General features: G+C 37.7%; 2 protein-coding genes across 2 annotated transcripts; both read left to right on the top strand.

Moving 5' to 3' along the window:
• Positions 1 to 4,903: 4,903 nt before the first annotated feature.
• Positions 4,904 to 6,688, top strand: LOC111486677 (polygalacturonase-like). The gene is made up of 4 exons (XM_023133891.1): positions 4,904 to 5,406; positions 5,558 to 5,847; positions 5,944 to 6,172; positions 6,282 to 6,688. Exons 1-4 carry the CDS (start codon positions 4,969 to 4,971, stop codon positions 6,498 to 6,500), a joined length of 1,176 nt encoding a protein of 391 aa, XP_022989659.1. The 5' UTR covers positions 4,904 to 4,968; the 3' UTR covers positions 6,501 to 6,688.
• A 1,189-nt stretch (positions 6,689 to 7,877) lies between these two features.
• LOC111486716 (probable plastid-lipid-associated protein 4, chloroplastic) lies at positions 7,878 to 15,520 on the top strand. The gene is made up of 6 exons (XM_023133949.1): positions 7,878 to 8,231; positions 11,966 to 12,079; positions 12,897 to 12,992; positions 14,439 to 14,513; positions 15,053 to 15,120; positions 15,343 to 15,520. The coding sequence occupies exons 1-6, from the start codon at positions 7,926 to 7,928 to the stop codon at positions 15,413 to 15,415; spliced, it is 732 nt and encodes a 243-aa protein (XP_022989717.1). The 5' UTR covers positions 7,878 to 7,925; the 3' UTR covers positions 15,416 to 15,520.
• The last annotated feature ends 1,790 nt before the right edge of the window (positions 15,521 to 17,310 follow it).

Raw genomic sequence — 17,310 nt, 5'->3', positions numbered from 1 at the left:
CAATCTTTGAAATTTTCATCTTCACAATTCACTTGAAATTTTCATCTTCACAAATCGTGGTGAATTTCGCCTCGCTCTAATACCAATTGTTAGGATCGCTCAACAACGAACACTCGATCAAGATGAACACAAAGAACAAGAGAGAGATGTTCAAGCAATCTTTGAAATTTTCATCTTCACAATTCACTTGAAATTTTCATCTTCACAAATCGTGGTGAATTTCGCCTCGCTCTAATACCAATTGTTAGGATCGCTCAACAACGAACACTCGATCAAGATGAACACAAAGAACAAGAGAGAGATGTTCAAGCAATCTTTGAAATTTTCATCTTCACAATTCACTTGAAATTTTCATCTTCACAAATCGTGGTGAATTTCGCCTCGCTCTAATACCAATTGTTAGGATCGCTCAACAACGAACACTCGATCAAGATGAACACAAAGAACAAGAGAGAGATGTTCAAGAAGGAATAAGGCTAAAAGTTTTATTGATGACTTCACTTATGTAAGAGAAAATATAGAGAATGAAGAGACTGTCTAATAGGTATATATAGGGTTTCAATTTACTAAATATAGGTTTCAAAGATTTAACCGATAGAATTTATTAAATATTATCTGTCATATATATGTGTATCAGATCTTTACGAAATATATACAAAATATATCTCTACTAGATCTTTACTATAAATAGGCATCAAACTCCATATCCCAACAATGGACCCGTCCTATGGGTAGGCATTTTCGTGTGGATAGTTAGTGGACCTGACATGTACATGGGGTAGCCCCTCCGACATTGGATGACGAGTAGGCTAGCACTCATCATGTTGTCTCCATTTGTTAGAGTTATTTGAGGTAGCACCTCAACACCGGTTACCACTGCGTAGGCTAAGCTACCTACCCAAAATTGTGCACAACAAGAACGATACACCTAAATTCTAGAGTAAGCTTGTGCTCTCTTGCTAGGTAAAGAATGCAATGATAACTTACAAGTAGGTTGCGTATTGATTATACTTATATACTCAACCCTTTTTATCTTTTCTTTTTTAGGTGCATGATGTTGTTGGTCGAGGCGAGAGGGTGCTCGAAGAATCAGTAGCCACAGAAAGGGTGTTAATCTAGGCATCTGTGTTGTCATCATAATTTTTTGTAGTCTGACGTATCATACACGTCTTTTGTATTCCGATCTCATTCCCTCTTTTAAGAAAAAATTGAACACATGAACATGTATATGTTTTTACATTGGAGCATCCAAATGAAAGCTCTTCTCGGTTCGCAAGACGCATGGGAGGTGGTCGAAGAAGGTTTCGAAGAACCGAAGGATACCACGGGTTATACGATGGTGCAAAACAAGGCGCTAAAGGAAGCATGATCAAAAGATAAGGCAACATTATATATGTTGTTCTTAGCTATTGACGAGTTGGGCTTTGAAAAAATTGCAAGGGCAACTACTTCAAAAGAAGCATGAGACACTCTAGAAAAGGTGTTCAAAGGAACCGACCGAGTCAAGCATATGCATCTCCAGACTCTGCGTGGCGAAATTGGAGAGCATGAAGATGAAGGAGTCAGAAAATGTATCTAACTACATTACACGTGTACAGACCGTGACGAATCAACTAAATCAAAACGGAGAAATGTTACCCGAAATGTGGGTTGTGGAGAAAATCTTGAGGTTGTTTACAGACAACTTCGAGAATGTTGTATATGCCATGGAAGAATCGAAGGACCTAGCAAAGTTCGATGAGCTCGTCGGTTCTCTCGAGGCACACGAGCAACGTAAGAGAAAGAAGGAGGAGATACTCGATCAAGCGCTCCAGACGAAGGCATTAATAAATGATGAAAAAGTACTCTACACTCAAAATGTTCAAGGTACAGGTCGTGGAAACCGTGGGAATGGTCGAGGTGGTTAAGGCAACAGTTACGAAGAAATCTATAATGAGAAGAGACTATCGAGTCAAGAAAATTAGTGTGGAAGAGGGACGTAGTCGAGGAAGAGGCGGCCGATCAAACATTTAGTGCTATAAATGTCAGAAATATGATCACTATGCAAATAACTGTAACTCCGACAAATGTTAAAATTGTGGTAAAATGGGGCACGTTGCAAAAGCATGTCGAGCCGGAAAAAAAGGTGGAAGGAACAACCAACCTAGCCGTGGAAGATGTAACAGATGAAGGTCTTATTTTGATGGCTTAAGATGAAGAGAACTTCAACAGCGAAACTCTGTGGTACCTCGACTGAGGGGCAAGCAACCATATGTGCGGTCACGAGCACCTATTCAAAGAAATGCAAAAAATTGAAGATGGTCATGTGTCATTTGGAGATGCGTCAAAGGTGGAGTTCAAAAGCCGAGGTACGATTCACTTTTTGCAAAAGGATGGTGTGATGGGGTCAATCCAAGATGTTTATTACATACCAGACCTCAAGACCAACATATTTAGTATGGGGCAACTCACAGAGAAAGGTTACTTGATATTCCTAAAGGACCGCCCGCTACACCTGAAGGATAAGAAATGACGTTTGGTTGCTCGAGTCGAGATAGGAAGAAATCGGATGTATAAATTAAACTTAAGAAGCATACGAGAAAAGTGTTTGCGAGTCGACGTAGAAGACAAGGCATCACTGTGGCATCTCCGCTTTGGTCACCTACATCATGGCGGCCTAAAGGAGTTAGCAAAGAAGAATATGGTACATGGGCTACCAAACATGGACTTTGAAGGAAAATTTTGGGAAGAATGCGTGCTCAGCAAGCATGCGAGAACCTCAATTCAAAAGAAGGCTGAATTTTGGGCTAAACAACCTCTCGAGCTGATCCATACAAATATATGTGGACCAATTAACCCCGAATCCTTCCGTGGAAAGAGGTATTTCATATCCTTTATTGATGATCACTCACAGAAAACCTGAGATTACTTTCTGGAAGGAAACTCCGAGGTATTCAAGGTGTTCAAAAAGTTCAAAGTAATGGTGGAGAAGGAAACTGGTAGACACATCAAAGCTGTACGATCTGATAGAGGTGGCGAGTATACTTCGACGACTTTCATGGAGTACTGCGAGAAGCAAGGCATAAGGAGATTTCTAACCGCGCCGGACACCCCTCAACAAAATGGTGTGACCGAGAGAAAGAACCGGACCATTCTCGACATGGTTTGCTCAATGTTTAAGAGCAAAAGGATGTCGAAGGAATTTTGGGCAGAAGCTGTGCAATGTGCCATCTACGTATAGAATCAATGTCCACACGCGAAGTTAGATGATCAAACACCACAAGAGGCTTGGAGCGGACAAAAGCCTACAATTTCTCATCTCAAGGTGTTCGGTAGTGTGGCTTATGCCCACGTACCGGACCAACAAAGAACGAAGCTCGAAGACAAAAGCAAAAGGTATATCTTTATTGGATATGATGAGAAGACAAAAGAATACATACTACTTGACTCGATTAGCAAGATGGTGACAGCGAGTCGCGACGTGCGAGTAAATGAAGCAAGTGAATAGGACTGGAACAATTCGACGGAAGTCAATATCGAAGTTGGAGAAACATCAGTTGCTGCACCAACAAGTGCACCAACAGACTTAGAAATCTCTGATGATGAAGATGAACCACGACAACCCAAGATGCGAAGTTTGCAAGATTTGTATGACTCAACAAATGAGGTACACCTTGTATGTCTTCTGATAGATGCTGAAAATATCAGCTTTGAAGAAGTAATGCAAGACACGAAGTGGCAAACTGCCATGGATGAGGAAATTAAAGCGATTCATCGCAACAACACATGAGAAGTGTCAAAATTACTGGAAGGAAGTCAGCCCATAAGTGTGAAGTGGGTATTCAAGAAAAAGATGAATGATCAAGGCGAGATTGAACGGTACAAGGTGCGACTTGTTGCGAAGGGATACAAGCAAAAGGCGGTTATCGACTATGCGAAGTGTTTGCTCCCGTCGATAGAATAGAGACAATCCAATTGATCATTTCCCAAGCAGCCCAATTCAAATGGCCAATTTTTCAAATGGATGTCAAGCTAGCATTCTTGAATGGTGTGCTTGAAGAAGAAGTATACCTCGAACAACCTCCCGGGTACGTGAAAATTGGAGAAGAGAAGAAGGTACTAAAATTGAAGAAGGCGCTTTACGGGTTGAAACAAGCACCGCGAGCATGGAATAATCGTATCTACAAATACTTCAGGGAGAACGGGTACAAGCAATGTCCCCACGAACATTCACTTTATACAAAGAAGAGTGGAGGTAATGTGATACTTGTCGCTCTTTAACTATACTCTGCTAGATGAGGAGGTAGCGACTCTCTTACTTGCCAATCCTCAGGTCTCATGCTCTCATCCAATCAAGATCAAGATTAAGAAACAGTTGGAGATTCCTTAAGTTCCAAAAAAAAAAAAAAAACAACAAAACAAAACAAAAAAACACCTAAACTGAAACGAGATTTGGCGGCTAAAGGATTAAAGTGAAAAGAAGGAAACCTGTGGAGTACATGCATTGTTGTGTGTATCACAATACTTCTTGTACACGACAGAGAAAAAAGGAAGGAGAAAACAGCTTGGCCTTAGGGTTGAATGGCTTGGGCTGTTCATTGTCATGTTTTTGGTGGCTGCACACCCAACTCTGTTTGTGTAAACCCTAAGCCACTTGGATTATGGATACACACAAATACTCTCTTTCATGTTCTTATTTAAAAATTCACTTGTTTAGTTTGACAACTCCTTTTCATCTCATTATTTCATGTTGTTTACGCTACAAGCTATGTTTACCTCATAATAAATCAAACCAGACCCCTTTCAAATCCCCTAAACCTAAGCGACGGCACAGCTTATCTCTTGACCAATTCCATATTTTATGCATTATTTTCTTTGATGATCCTATAAATACCATCACTAACCTCTCCACTCCACACCATCATTTCATCCTATCTTCTTCCTCTTTTCTCCCAAATACCAAACCATATTCATAAACACACACCCAAAATGACAATTCTTAGAGGCTTTCTTCTTCTTTTCTTTCCTTTTGTGTTCCTCTATTCTTCCTCTGCAATTGCCTTCTCAAATAACGTTGTCGATTTAGGAGCCAAGCCCGATGGCAAATCTGACTCTACCAAAGCATTTGAAACCGCATGGGCTAATGCATGTGGCTCCACGAGACCAACCTCTATTTATGTTCCACCGGGAAGATATTACCTTCGTAGTCTAACATTCAATGGGCCGTGCAAGAATAATGCAATTTTCATACGCATTGATGGCACTTTGGTGGCTCCATCAGACTATAGGGTTATTGGCAATTCTGCGGCTTGGATCTTGTTCAGGCGAGTTGATGGAGTAACTATCTCAGGTGGAGTTTTTGATGGTAAAGGAAGTGGGTTATGGGCATGCAAGAACTCGACCAGGACTTGTCCTAGTGGGGCCACGGTATGAAATTTAACTTCATTAATCCACTCCCTCCTCCACTTCATAAACAATTAGCCCTTTCATTTATTCAATTCATCACGTTTACGAGTCTATCATATAATTATGCCATTTGAGATAACATTTTTTTTTTTTAATGTCTTCATTTGTGCAGACAATTGAAATCTCGAACTCAAAGAATGTAGTGCTTAGTGCATTAACCTCACTCAATAGTCAAATGTTTCACATAGTGGTAAATGGTTGCCAAAATATCAAAATGAAAGGACTTGTGGTCTTGGCTTCGGGCAACAGTCCCAATACTGATGGCATTCACGTACAACTATCATCTGATGTGACCATACTCAACTCCAAAATAGGCACAGGAGACGACTGCATATCCATCGGCCCTGGGACATCTAGCTTGTGGATTGAGAATATTGTTTGTGGGCCAGGCCATGGAATAAGGTAGGTTCAATTATTATTATTATTATATTCAAAACTTGTATGCGAAAAAATAAAAATGTAAAACTCATAAGTAAATACGTTTGGTCGATTTTGTAGCATCGGAAGTCTAGCAAAGGACTTAGAAGAGGCTGGAGTGCAAAACGTGACCATTAAAAAAGCTTTATTTTCACGCACCCAAAATGGGGTGAGAATCAAGGCATGGAGTAGGCCAAGCAATGGGTTTGTTAAGAGTATTCTCTTCCAACATATTGTCATGGACAACGTACAAAATCCAATTGTTATTGACCAAAATTATTGCCCAAGTCACAAAGATTGTCCGGGTCAGGTAATATACATGATTTGTAAGCCATTCAAATGGACTTTCAATTTACGGCTCTTGATCATATTTCAATTGTTAACCCTTCCTTAACTTTCTTCTTGTTTGCATCAAACAGGCTTCAGGAGTCAAAATCAGTGGCGTGACGTACCAAGACATTCACGGAACATCAGCCACTCAAATTGCAGTGAAATTCGATTGTAGTCCAACAAATCCATGCAGTGGAATAAAAATGGGGGACGTAAAACTTTCTTATAAGGATCAAATAGCTGGAGCGACATGTAGCCACGTAAGAGGAACTGCTACTGGTCGTGTTGAACCGAGTAGTTGCTTGTAGGGAAACTTGTATGATGAAACTTGATGTATTTGCATCTCTAGCATGTGGCCTTGTGTGTACGTAGTTACGAGGCTACCATGACATAATACTTGTTTTATGAGCAAGGAAAGCCATTATTTCTATTCTTTTGTATGGTAATACGTGGAAGTATATGTGAAACAAAACAATAAATCGATTTTTTTTTATTAGATTTGAAACTTGATTATCGTTCCTATGTTCCTCTGCGACATGATTATGTTACTTACTTTTCGCTTTTAAGAGTGAAAACTATTTACACAGATTAACACATGTCATCACTCCAATATGTTTTGTTCTCATCACATGCATCATAGGAAAATTCACAAGTGGTCACCCAAGATAAGATTGTTTTGGATAAAGCACGTTTAATTATGGAGTTTTTATTAATGAAGCACCGAATAGGAAGGTGCATTTGACTAGTATATGTTGTAACTTTCAATTCTTTTAAATTTTTCTTAGTCATTCTATCCTCATAATTGCTCTCATTAAGACGTGGTCTCTGTTAATTCATGTACCCCTCATTCGAGTGTCACATGTAGATTGAGATCCTATTTCCTTAATTTTCATAGGTAGCAAAGGTGAAATATTTTAAATTTTGAGAGTAATTTTAAAAGTAGGGTATGGTTAAGTTGGGTTATAACCCTATCTTCAGGTAGTCGAGTTGGGTTATAACCCAATTTTCAGATAACCCTATTCTCATAAAACTCAAACATCAAACATTAACAAGTCACAATGTATCTCTAACATTAGTTACAAACGTCAAATATTCTCAATTTTCATAATAATTTTAAAAATATGGTAGGATCGAGTTGAGTTGTAACTCTATTTTCAGGTAGTTCAAGTAGGTTCTCATAAAACTCAAATATAAAAGATTCACAAGTCACAATGTATCACTAACATCAATAGCAAACGTTAAATATTTTTAATTTTCATAATAATTTTAAACATATCACAGGGGTTACAGTTGGATTATAACCTTATTTTCAGGTACTTTGAGTTGGGTTTTTAACCCTATTCTCATGAGACTAAAATATAAAAAATTCATAAGTCACAACGCATTACTAACATTGGTAACAAACGTTAAATATATTCTTAATTTTCATAATAATTTTAAAACTACGGAACGATTTAGTTGAATTGTAATCCTATTTTCATATAGTTCGTATCGAGTTATTGATAGTTGCGATTAATAAAATTATCTAATCATATTAACCCTCTAAATAGTGCAATAACCTACTATTTCTCCTCATTTCTTTTTCTTTGTTTTTTTATTTTTTTTTTATTTTTAAATTTCCCCAAAAAAAATCAACATTTAATAAAAATCCCCAAAATAATATAAGAGAAGCGAGCCCACAACCATACATATGGCTACCGTTTCTCTTTCCCTGCACTCAAAGAGAGAAGAAAATGGCAATGGCCTTATCCTCATCTACAATTACTCCGACCCTCAAACTGTCGCCTCCTCCAAAATCCCAACCTGCCCGGCTTCTCCTTCGCATCCCCTCCAACACCAATTCCACCGCCCCAACTTCGATCAATAAGCTCCTCACCGTTGCACCTTCCGACAAGTGGAGGCTCCGAATCTCTTTCTTTCCTGCCTTTTTGAAGAAAGGGAAAGATGTTGGTGCCCTTAAAGAGGAGCTTCTTGAGGCGATTGCGCCCCTTGATCGAGGAGCTGAGGCCACCCCTGAAGACCAGGAAATGGTCGATCAGGTTTGGTATCGTTATCTCACTTTTGAAGTTTTATTATGCTGTAGTTTAAAATGGAAAATTTTCAATTTGAAGGAGGATTTATACAGAAAGGCCACTACAATGTGATAGACGATTTTATATGGCTAGACGTAAGAGGTAGCTAGAAGTCATACTTTAACTATATGTCCAAGGACCATGTTCAAATCTCTTAGAAGTTGCATTTTTTGTGTGGCAAATTTTACATGAGAGTTTATACACTTTGGACGATGTTCAACGACATTCCTTTTTAGTGTGCATAGCGGTGTGTTCTTCGTTATGTTGTGGTGTTGGAGGTTGTAAGATCTTACATTGGTTGAGGAGGAGAATGAAGCATTCTTTATAAAAGTATGGAAACCTCTCCCCAGTAGACGTGTTTTAAAAACCTTGAGGGGAAGCCAGAGAGGGAAAGCCCAAAGAGAAAAATATGTGCTAGTGGTGGGCTTGGGCTGTAACCGTTGGTATCAAAGCCAGACACTGGGCGATGTGCCAGCGAGGAGACTGAGTCTCAAAAGCGGGTGGACATGAGGTGGTGTGTTCTTTGTTATGGTGTCGTGTTGGAGGTTGTAAGATCTCACATCGGTTGGGGAGGAGAATGAAGCATTGTTTATAAAGGTGTGGAAACCTCTCCCTAGTAGACGTGTTTTAAAAACATTGAGGGGAAGCCTGAGAGGGAAAGCCCAAAGAGAAAAATATCTGCTAATAGTGGGCTTGGGCTGTTACCGTTGGTATCAGAGGCAGACACTGGGCGATGTGCCAGTGAGGAGATTGAGTCCCGAAAGGGGGTGGACACGAGGTGGTGTACCAGTAAGGACACTGGGTCCTGAAGGGGTGGTCCCACATCGATTGAAGAAGGGAACGAGTGTCAGCGAGGACGCTGGGCACTGAAGAGGGTGGATTGTAAGATCCCACATCGGTTAGGGGAGGGGAACGAAACACCCATTATAAGGGTGTGAAAACATCTCCCTAGCAGACGCGTTGTAAAAACCTTGAGGAGAAACCCGAAAGGGAAAGCCCAAAGAGGACATTATCTGCTAGCGGTGGTTGTGAGATCTCATGTTAGTTGGAGAGGGGAACGCAACATTTTTTATAAGGTGTGGAAACATCTGTCTAGCATACGCGTTTTAAAAACCTTGAGGGGAAACCCAAAAGGGAAAGCCCAAAGAGGACAATATCGGGAAGCGGTGGGCTTGAGTCGTTACAAATGGTATCAGAGCCAGCTTCCTTGAGAATATGAGGTGATTGGAAGTAATGCTTTTGTCTTAGTTTTGGAGGTTTAATTTGGTCATGTTTCTATGATGGATCTTGGTACCGGAGGGAACATCTTAAGGCCCTTAGATTTGCTATGCATGATACACGTTGTTGGTTAGAGCACAATGCATACCATGAGAACAGGCTTAACATGCTCTATTGAGGATTACATCCATGTGTGTTCTCTTGTTAGATTCTATGTTTCTCTTTGGATTTGAGTGTCGAGTCTTTTTTGTAACTACTCGCTAAGCCTTATTTTACTTGTTTAGAGTCCCTTTTTGTGGACTTATGTTTTTTGTATGCATGTGTATTCTATCGTGTTTCTCTAGGAAAGGTCCGTTATTCATTAAAAAACTATATAATCTATTGAAAATGTATTGACTTGATTAAAGAAGATCTGGTATGGATGGTTGATTGGTGTGCTACTATACTGAGTTGAATGTGTTGAGTGTCACGGTCATGCTTGTCTAAGACGTATTGTCTGTGGTTGTGTGTGAGATCCCACATCAGTTGGGAGGAGAACGAAACATTCTTTATAAGAGTGTGGAAACCTCTCCCTGGTAGATGTGTTTTAAAAACCTTGAGGGGAAACCCGAAAGGGAAAGTCTAAAGAGGAAAATTTCTGCTAGCGGTGGGCTTGGGTCGTTATAAATGGTATCAGAGACAGACATCGGGCGATGTGCCAGCAAAGAGGCTGAATCACGAAGGGGGGTGGACATGAAGCGGTGTGTCAGCAATGACGTTGGGCCCGGAAGGGGGGTGGATTGTGAGATTCCACATCGGTCGGGGAGGAGAACAAAACATTCTAGTTAAGGGTGTGGAAACCTCTCCCTAACAAACGCGTTTTAAAAACATTGAGAGTAAGCCCGAAAAGGAAAGTCCAAAGAGGACAAATCTATTAGCGGTGGGCTTGGGCAATTACACCGCGTGTTGGATGTCCCGGTCATGTTTGTCCAAGACGTGTTGTCAATGGTTGCATGCCTGTTCCAAACCCTTTTTACTTGTTTTCATGTTAATAGGCATTTACTATTCTTGTTGTGTTAATACGGAAGTGTATGACCGGTCACCAAAATCATATCTACACTCACATGGCTAAAATGCTCCAAAATGTACTATAAGAGAATGGGACTAGTAACCAATTTTTTCTACCTAAGTTACATGTCATCAAAACTATGTTGTTGCTTATTTTATTTTAGCCTCTAACATTGCTGTCTTTTAAATTGTTTTTAACACATTTCCTTTCTCACGTTTCCAAAATATTTCTCTTAAACGTGACCCAAGGCTCGAACATACTAATATTATCCACGACGTCTGAATCTCACATGACTAACTTGTTCAATGGGTTAGAACAAGTGTCGCACAATCGCTGTCCCACTACCACAAGAGTGCCGTTGTGACTAAGTGCATGGTGCCCTACTAAATAGGAAAGATATAAAGGAAGACTTCTTATTTGGATGATATCATTTCTATCTGTACCTTGAAGTCAACTTAACCATAAAAGTACCAAGTTGACCATAAAAGTACCATGTGAAAGTGGAAAGAAGCTTTTTTTTTTTTTTTTTTTAGAATGGGCGACTAGTGTCACAATTGGACTCTTACAGCAACGAGACAACGATTGTGCGACACTTGTTTTAACCCACCGAACAAGTCAACCATGTGAAATTCGGACTTCGTAGATAATATTGGAGTATGCTCGAGCCTCCAGTCACATTTGAGAGATATGTTTTAAAAAAACGTGAGCGAGAAAATACGTTGAAAACAATTTTTAAAAAAGCAATGTTATAGGCTAAAAACGAATAAGCAACAACAATGACTTTGATAGCATATAACCCAGGTAGGAAGAATAGACAACTAGTCACATCCTCCATAGTACATTTTGGGGCAATTTAACCCTAGCGGATGTAGACATGATTTTGATGACCGGTCATACACCCCCATATTCACACAATAAGAATAGTAAATGCCTATCTAACATGAAAGCAAGTAAAAGGAATTTGGAACGGGCATGCAGTTATGGACAACATGTCCTAGACAAGCATGATCAGGACATCCGACCCACGTCCACAGACAACACGCCTTAGACAAGCATGACCGTGACAACTAACACCTTAGGTAAGATCTAGTAGACCATAATAGCATGGGTAATTAGCCTAAAATTCCAAATTTGAAGGCCTTTTTCCTTCTTTGAAATGAGCATTAAATTCCAACTTTATAAGTTATTGCAGTGTGATGTCCCACATTAGTTGGGGAGGTGAACAAACCACCATTTATAAGGGTGTGGAAACCTTCCCCTAGCAGACGCGTTTTAAAGCTTTAAGGGGAAGCCCGAAAGGGAAAGCCCAAAGAGGACAATATCTGCTAGCGGTGGATCTAGGCCGTTACCTGCATGGTTAATTTTCTATATATATTCGCTTTTAATAAATGATAGCATAATTTTTCATCTCATTTTGATATATTTAAACCAACAGATATCACGTAAACTTGAAGCAGTTAACCCAATGAAGGAACCACTCAAATCTGATTTACTAAATGGGAAATGGGAGCTCATATATACCACATCAACATCAATTCTGCAAACTGAGGTAGCTGGATACTTCATTATAACATGCTTCCTCACAACTATTTATGCTGTTTTTCTATCTCTCTGGTTGTCCTGAAGAATTTTGATTGATATTAAGATCTTTTATCTGCTGTTATTGATAAGACACCATCTTTAGTTAAGGAAAATGTGATAACATAAGTAAGGCCATCAAAAAATACTTGCCTAAAACAAGGAAAGGAGTTAGAATTATAAAAAACGCTCAACAAAATGTGGGAATGGGGATTAAAACCTTTGACCGATATAAGGCCTGTTGAGGATTGTTGGGAGAGGAGTCCCACATTGGCTAATTAAGGGGGTTGATCTGATCATGGGTTTATAAATAAGGAATACATCTCCATTGGTATGAAGTTTTTTTGTGGATAATATAGTACCATTGTGGAGATTTGTGATTTCTAACATAGTATCAGAGTCATGCCCTTAACTTAGTCATGTCAATAGAATTCTCAAATTTCGAACAAATAAGTTGTAAGCCTCGAAGGTGTAGTCAAAAGTAACTCAAGTGTCGAACAAAAGGTGTACTTTGTTCGAGGGCTCCAAAGAAGGAGTTGAGCCTCAATTAAGCGGAAGTTGTTCGAGGGCTCCATAGGCCTTATAGGAGGCTCTATAGTTACTTTGTTCGAGGGGAGGATTGTTGGGAGAGGAGTCCCACATCTGCTAATTATCATATATCTAATTCCTGTGCTTTCGATTTCGATTTCGATTTCCGAGTAAACAACATCAAAAGGAATAATATTCCGATTTTCATTTCATTATGATTGATTCTTCTTCTGAACAGTCATATTTTTGTATTTTGATAGAGGCCCAAGTTGTTAAGATCAAGAACAAACTATCAAGGAATCAATGTAGATACACTAAGAGCTCAAAATATGGAATCCTGGCCATTCTTCAACCAGGTATAACCTATACTGTTCTTTTCATTGTATTTGTTTTTAATGAGATATTACTCAATCTCTCTCTTTTACTTCCTAATTATACTTGTGTGTCAATGGATCATATTTTTACATAATGTAACTTCTGCCTTTGCAATTTATAGTTTGAAGACTGGTAAAGAAGTACATTTGTAAAGTTTACTATAGTAGCTAAGCTTTATCCTTGTCCTGTAAACTTTTTTACTGTTGGTGACGTAGAAGCAACAATAGGGACTAATCAAAGAAGGCTTAACCATTCTAGAGAATTTCTTTCTTACCACCGTAAATGGGACTAGGAAGATGTGAGATCCCATGTCGATTGGGGAGGAGAACAAAGCATTCTTATAAGGGGTGGAAACCTCTCCCTAGTAGACGGGTTTTAATAAAAACCTTGAGGGGAAGCTCGAAGGGGAAAGTCCAAAGAAGACAATATCTGCTAGAGGTGGGCTTGGGATGTTACGAATGGTATTAGAGCCAGACATCGGGCGCCATGTGCCAATGAGAAGACTGAATCTCGAAGAGGGGTAGACATGAGGCGGTGTACCAACAAGGACGTTGGCTCCAAAGGGAGGTGGATTGGGAGGGTCCCACATCGATTGGAGAAGGCTGAGCCTCTGTGGGCTTTCCCTTCCGGACTTTCCCTCAAGGTTTTTAAAACGTGTCTGCTAAGGAAAGGTTTCTACACCCTTGTTAAGAATGTTTTCGTTCTCCTCCCCAACCGATGTGGGATCTCACAATCCACCCTCCTTCGGAGTCCAGCGTTCTCGTTGGCACTCGTTCCCTTTTCCAATCGATGTGGGACCCCTAGTCCACCTTCCTTTGGGGCCTAGCGTCCTTACTGACACACTGCCTTGTGTCCACATCTCCCTTCGGGGTCAGTTTCCTCACTGGCACATCGCCCGGTGTCTAGCTCTAATACCATTTGTAACGGCTCAAACCCACCATTTGCAGATATTGTCCTCTTTGGGCTTTACTTTTCGGGTTTCCTCTCAAGGCTTTTAAAACGCGTCTGCTAAAAAGAGGTTTCCACACCCATATAAAGAATGTTTCGTTCTCCTCTCCAACTGACGTGGGATCTCACACTCTGGTTTCTCTCGTTCCACAACTTCCATAGGGATACCATAATGGAGTTTAACCATGTAATTCTAGCCTTATTCTTGAAAGGAGATCCCAGAAATCAACTGGAAAAGAGACTCGACTTAAGAGTACGAGCTGTCTAGAACCCCCCTTACAAGTTCGGGGTTGAAGGTGGTAGAAGACATAAGATGAAACTAGTTGAGAGACTGTATTACTACTCTTTGTTAAAATGTTCAATAAAGTTTCTATGTATGTTTAATCGTTGAGATAAAAGAATCTAACAATATATGAAAGAAATGCTTATCTATTTTTTCTCAATGAGATGATGTATTCACATTCTTGTCCTTTTTATAGGTCACAGCCAACTTGAAGCCTTTAAACACAACAAAAGTAGCTGTTCAATTTGACACTTTCAAAATTCTTGGTCTGGTAAGTCATCTGGTTTCTTTGATTATTACATATCTATCCAACTATATTGTGCTTGCATTTCTCGGACTCTGAGACTCAGTTTCTTGAAATAAAAGGAATGAGAATTACTGTGAGATCCCACGTCGGTTGGGGAGGAAAACGAAACATTCTTTATAAGGGTGTGGAAACCTCTCCCTAACAGACGCATTTTAAACCCAACAAGGACAATATCTGCTTGCGGTGGGTTTGGACTGTTACAAATGGTATCAGAGCTAAACACTGTGGCAATGTGCCAGCGAGGAGGCTGAGTCCCAAAGGGGGTGGATTGGGTGGGTTCCACATCAAAGGGAATGAGTGTCAGTGAGAATGTTGGGTCCCAAAGGGTAGTTGATTGTGAGATCCCACATCGGTTGGAGAGGAGAACAAAACATTTTTTATAAGAGTTTGGAAACCGCTCCCTAATAGATGCGTGGCATACAACATTCCACTAATGTCTCACAATAAATCTTTCATCAGTTGTAACTTTATTGATGTAATTTTGTTCGTGTCTTGAACAACAGATACCAATTAAAGCGCCAGGAAGAGCGCGTGGTGAACTGGAAATCACATATTTGGATGAAGAGTTGCGGTAAGTTATCGTGCTAAATATTTCTTATCGTTTTCTAGTTTCTTCTAGAAGCGGGATTGAGGTCAATTCGGAATAACTTTTGGAAGGTTGAAAAGTTCCTTAAGACATTATATAAACACGCGACAAAATTTTCGAAATCAAACTTAGACTAACATCTTGGTCGAGAATATGTCTTAACCTGTTGAACACTTGAACTACGATTATATCATTGTATTTTGACAGAATATCTCGAGGTGACAAAGGGAACCTCTTTATCTTGAAGATGATCGACCCTTCTTATCGGGTACCGGTATAACATTAATCTCTTTACTATTATCTTATAATCTGTATATTTATTATATACCAAATTATACCTTAGGAATCTCTCCAAAGTGTAATCTAGAAATGTCCTTTTCCCAAATATTTTTAATTGCCATTCATGAATTGGTATGCAATTAAGATTTTATTTTTATTTTATTATCTCTCTTCATATTTACTAAAATCCAATAGAGAATGCAATTTTAAATAAAATAATTAGATTTTCGAAAGTATTTAAATTTTATTAAATTAAAATAATAATTATATAAAACTTTTAAAATTTAATACCCTTGAATTTTTTATAATTAAATTTAAAATTTTCATTAATACTCTTTAATTTTAAAAAAAAATTAAAAATATTTTTACCAGTAGAATTATGTTTAAAAATATTCATAAAATTTTAAAAATAATATTAAAACTCTTTACTTTTATAAAAAAAGAATTCAAAATTTTATTTTTCTGACTATTTATATCTAATTTTTTTTAATATTACTTTTGATAGTTAAAGGAGTATTTTTTTATACGTGAAGAGTAAATGTAATTTTAAATTATTTTTTTCAAAAAAATTAATTTTTTTTTTTTAGTTTTAAAGTATTTTTTAATTTTCTTTTTTAAAATTTAAGGTATTAATGAAAATTTTGAAATCTTAATAATGATTTCTGGAGTTTAAAGATTAAATATTAACAATTTTTTTACTTTTTTTTTAATAAATATTAACAATTTTTTTATGATATAGATATTTTAAACGTTTTTTTTTTTACTTTTCTCAAATATTATTAAAACTTTTAACATTTAGAAATACTTTTATTAAATTAGTTAAATTAATAATTAATAAATAATAGTTAGATTTGATAAATTGGTTAAAAATATTTTTATTAATTTAACTAAATAGGTTCATAACTTCATAAATAATAGTTGAGATTTAATTTAATATTTAGTTGAAAACGATAAGGATTTTTACTTAATTCTTATTGGGGCTCGGGTCTTAAATGGATATAATCATTTTAGGCAAATTGATCATTCACGTATTGTTTGTAATTACTAATGCGTCAAAAATTTTCTTTTCGATGTAACTACATCTTAGGTCAACAATTTTTTTTTTTTTTATGATCTAACCATAAACTACGTCTCTCTTTGATCAGTTAAAGGGTGGACCCAATTGTTCGAATCTCGAAATCAACACATAGGAAACTATTCATCTACTCTAAGAAGCAAATTTCATACGTAAGATTACGCTTTCTGCTCTCTATGTGGTCAAGTCCTTAAAATGATAGATATATTGAATTAACTACAAAAATTATTTTCACATATGATCCTCACAAACAGAAGTCTATAACTCACTCAGTATTAAAATCTAGTGGTTATGATCATTCTGCAAAATATTAATCTTCTCAATTAATGAATTTATAAAACGAGATCAAATGCATTGTGGTATAAAAATCTATTGCATAGAATATCCTCGCTCACGTGTCTCCATATGAATAATTTATATCAAATCATTTGTAATAATTACAAAGTGAATCGTATCAACAGTGATATTTATCGACTATTGATACAAACTGTATTGTACCAATAGTGTTACTATGAAGGTATCCTTCGTTTTTTTAGATCATCTCATTTGACATTGAACAATTTTAGGTAATACACTATCATCAACCTCTACGATAATTTTATCAAAATAGTTATTGATGCAAACGAATTTAACCCTATAAGTTGATGACAACATACTAGGCAAAATAACATTTCAAAACAAATAAGAAGTCAAATTATGCTCATTGTAACAAATATACTTGACTGATAAATTTAGTATAAAAATAATATAATTTAGTAAATCAATTATATATGAAAAATGGAAAATGTCGAGTTGATTTTTTTTTTTTTTTTTTTTTTTTT

Source organism: Cucurbita maxima, unplaced genomic scaffold (assembly GCF_002738345.1).
Source record: "Cucurbita maxima cultivar Rimu unplaced genomic scaffold, Cmax_1.0 Cma_Scf00011, whole genome shotgun sequence".
Lineage (NCBI taxonomy): Eukaryota > Viridiplantae > Streptophyta > Magnoliopsida > Cucurbitales > Cucurbitaceae > Cucurbita > Cucurbita maxima.
This window is presented reverse-complemented; position numbering and strand designations above follow the sequence as displayed.

What these genes read in the sequence shown, in the direction of transcription:
- LOC111486677 (XM_023133891.1), top strand. Translation starts at nt 4,969, where the DNA reads ATGACAATTCTTAGAGGCTTTCTTCTTCTTTTCTTTCCTTTTGTGTTC. An exon ending in GGGCCAGGCCATGGAATAAG is followed by an intron (nt 5,848 to 5,943) that starts GTAGGTTCAATT and finishes TCGATTTTGTAG; the next exon opens with CATCGGAAGTCTAGCAAAGG. An exon ending in ACAAAGATTGTCCGGGTCAG is followed by an intron (nt 6,173 to 6,281) that starts GTAATATACATG and finishes TGCATCAAACAG; the next exon opens with GCTTCAGGAGTCAAAATCAG.
- LOC111486716 (XM_023133949.1), top strand. Translation starts at nt 7,926, where the DNA reads ATGGCAATGGCCTTATCCTCATCTACAATTACTCCGACCCTCAAACTG. An exon ending in ACCAGGAAATGGTCGATCAG is followed by an intron (nt 8,232 to 11,965) that starts GTTTGGTATCGT and finishes TTAAACCAACAG; the next exon opens with ATATCACGTAAACTTGAAGC. An exon ending in CTTTCAAAATTCTTGGTCTG is followed by an intron (nt 14,514 to 15,052) that starts GTAAGTCATCTG and finishes CTTGAACAACAG; the next exon opens with ATACCAATTAAAGCGCCAGG.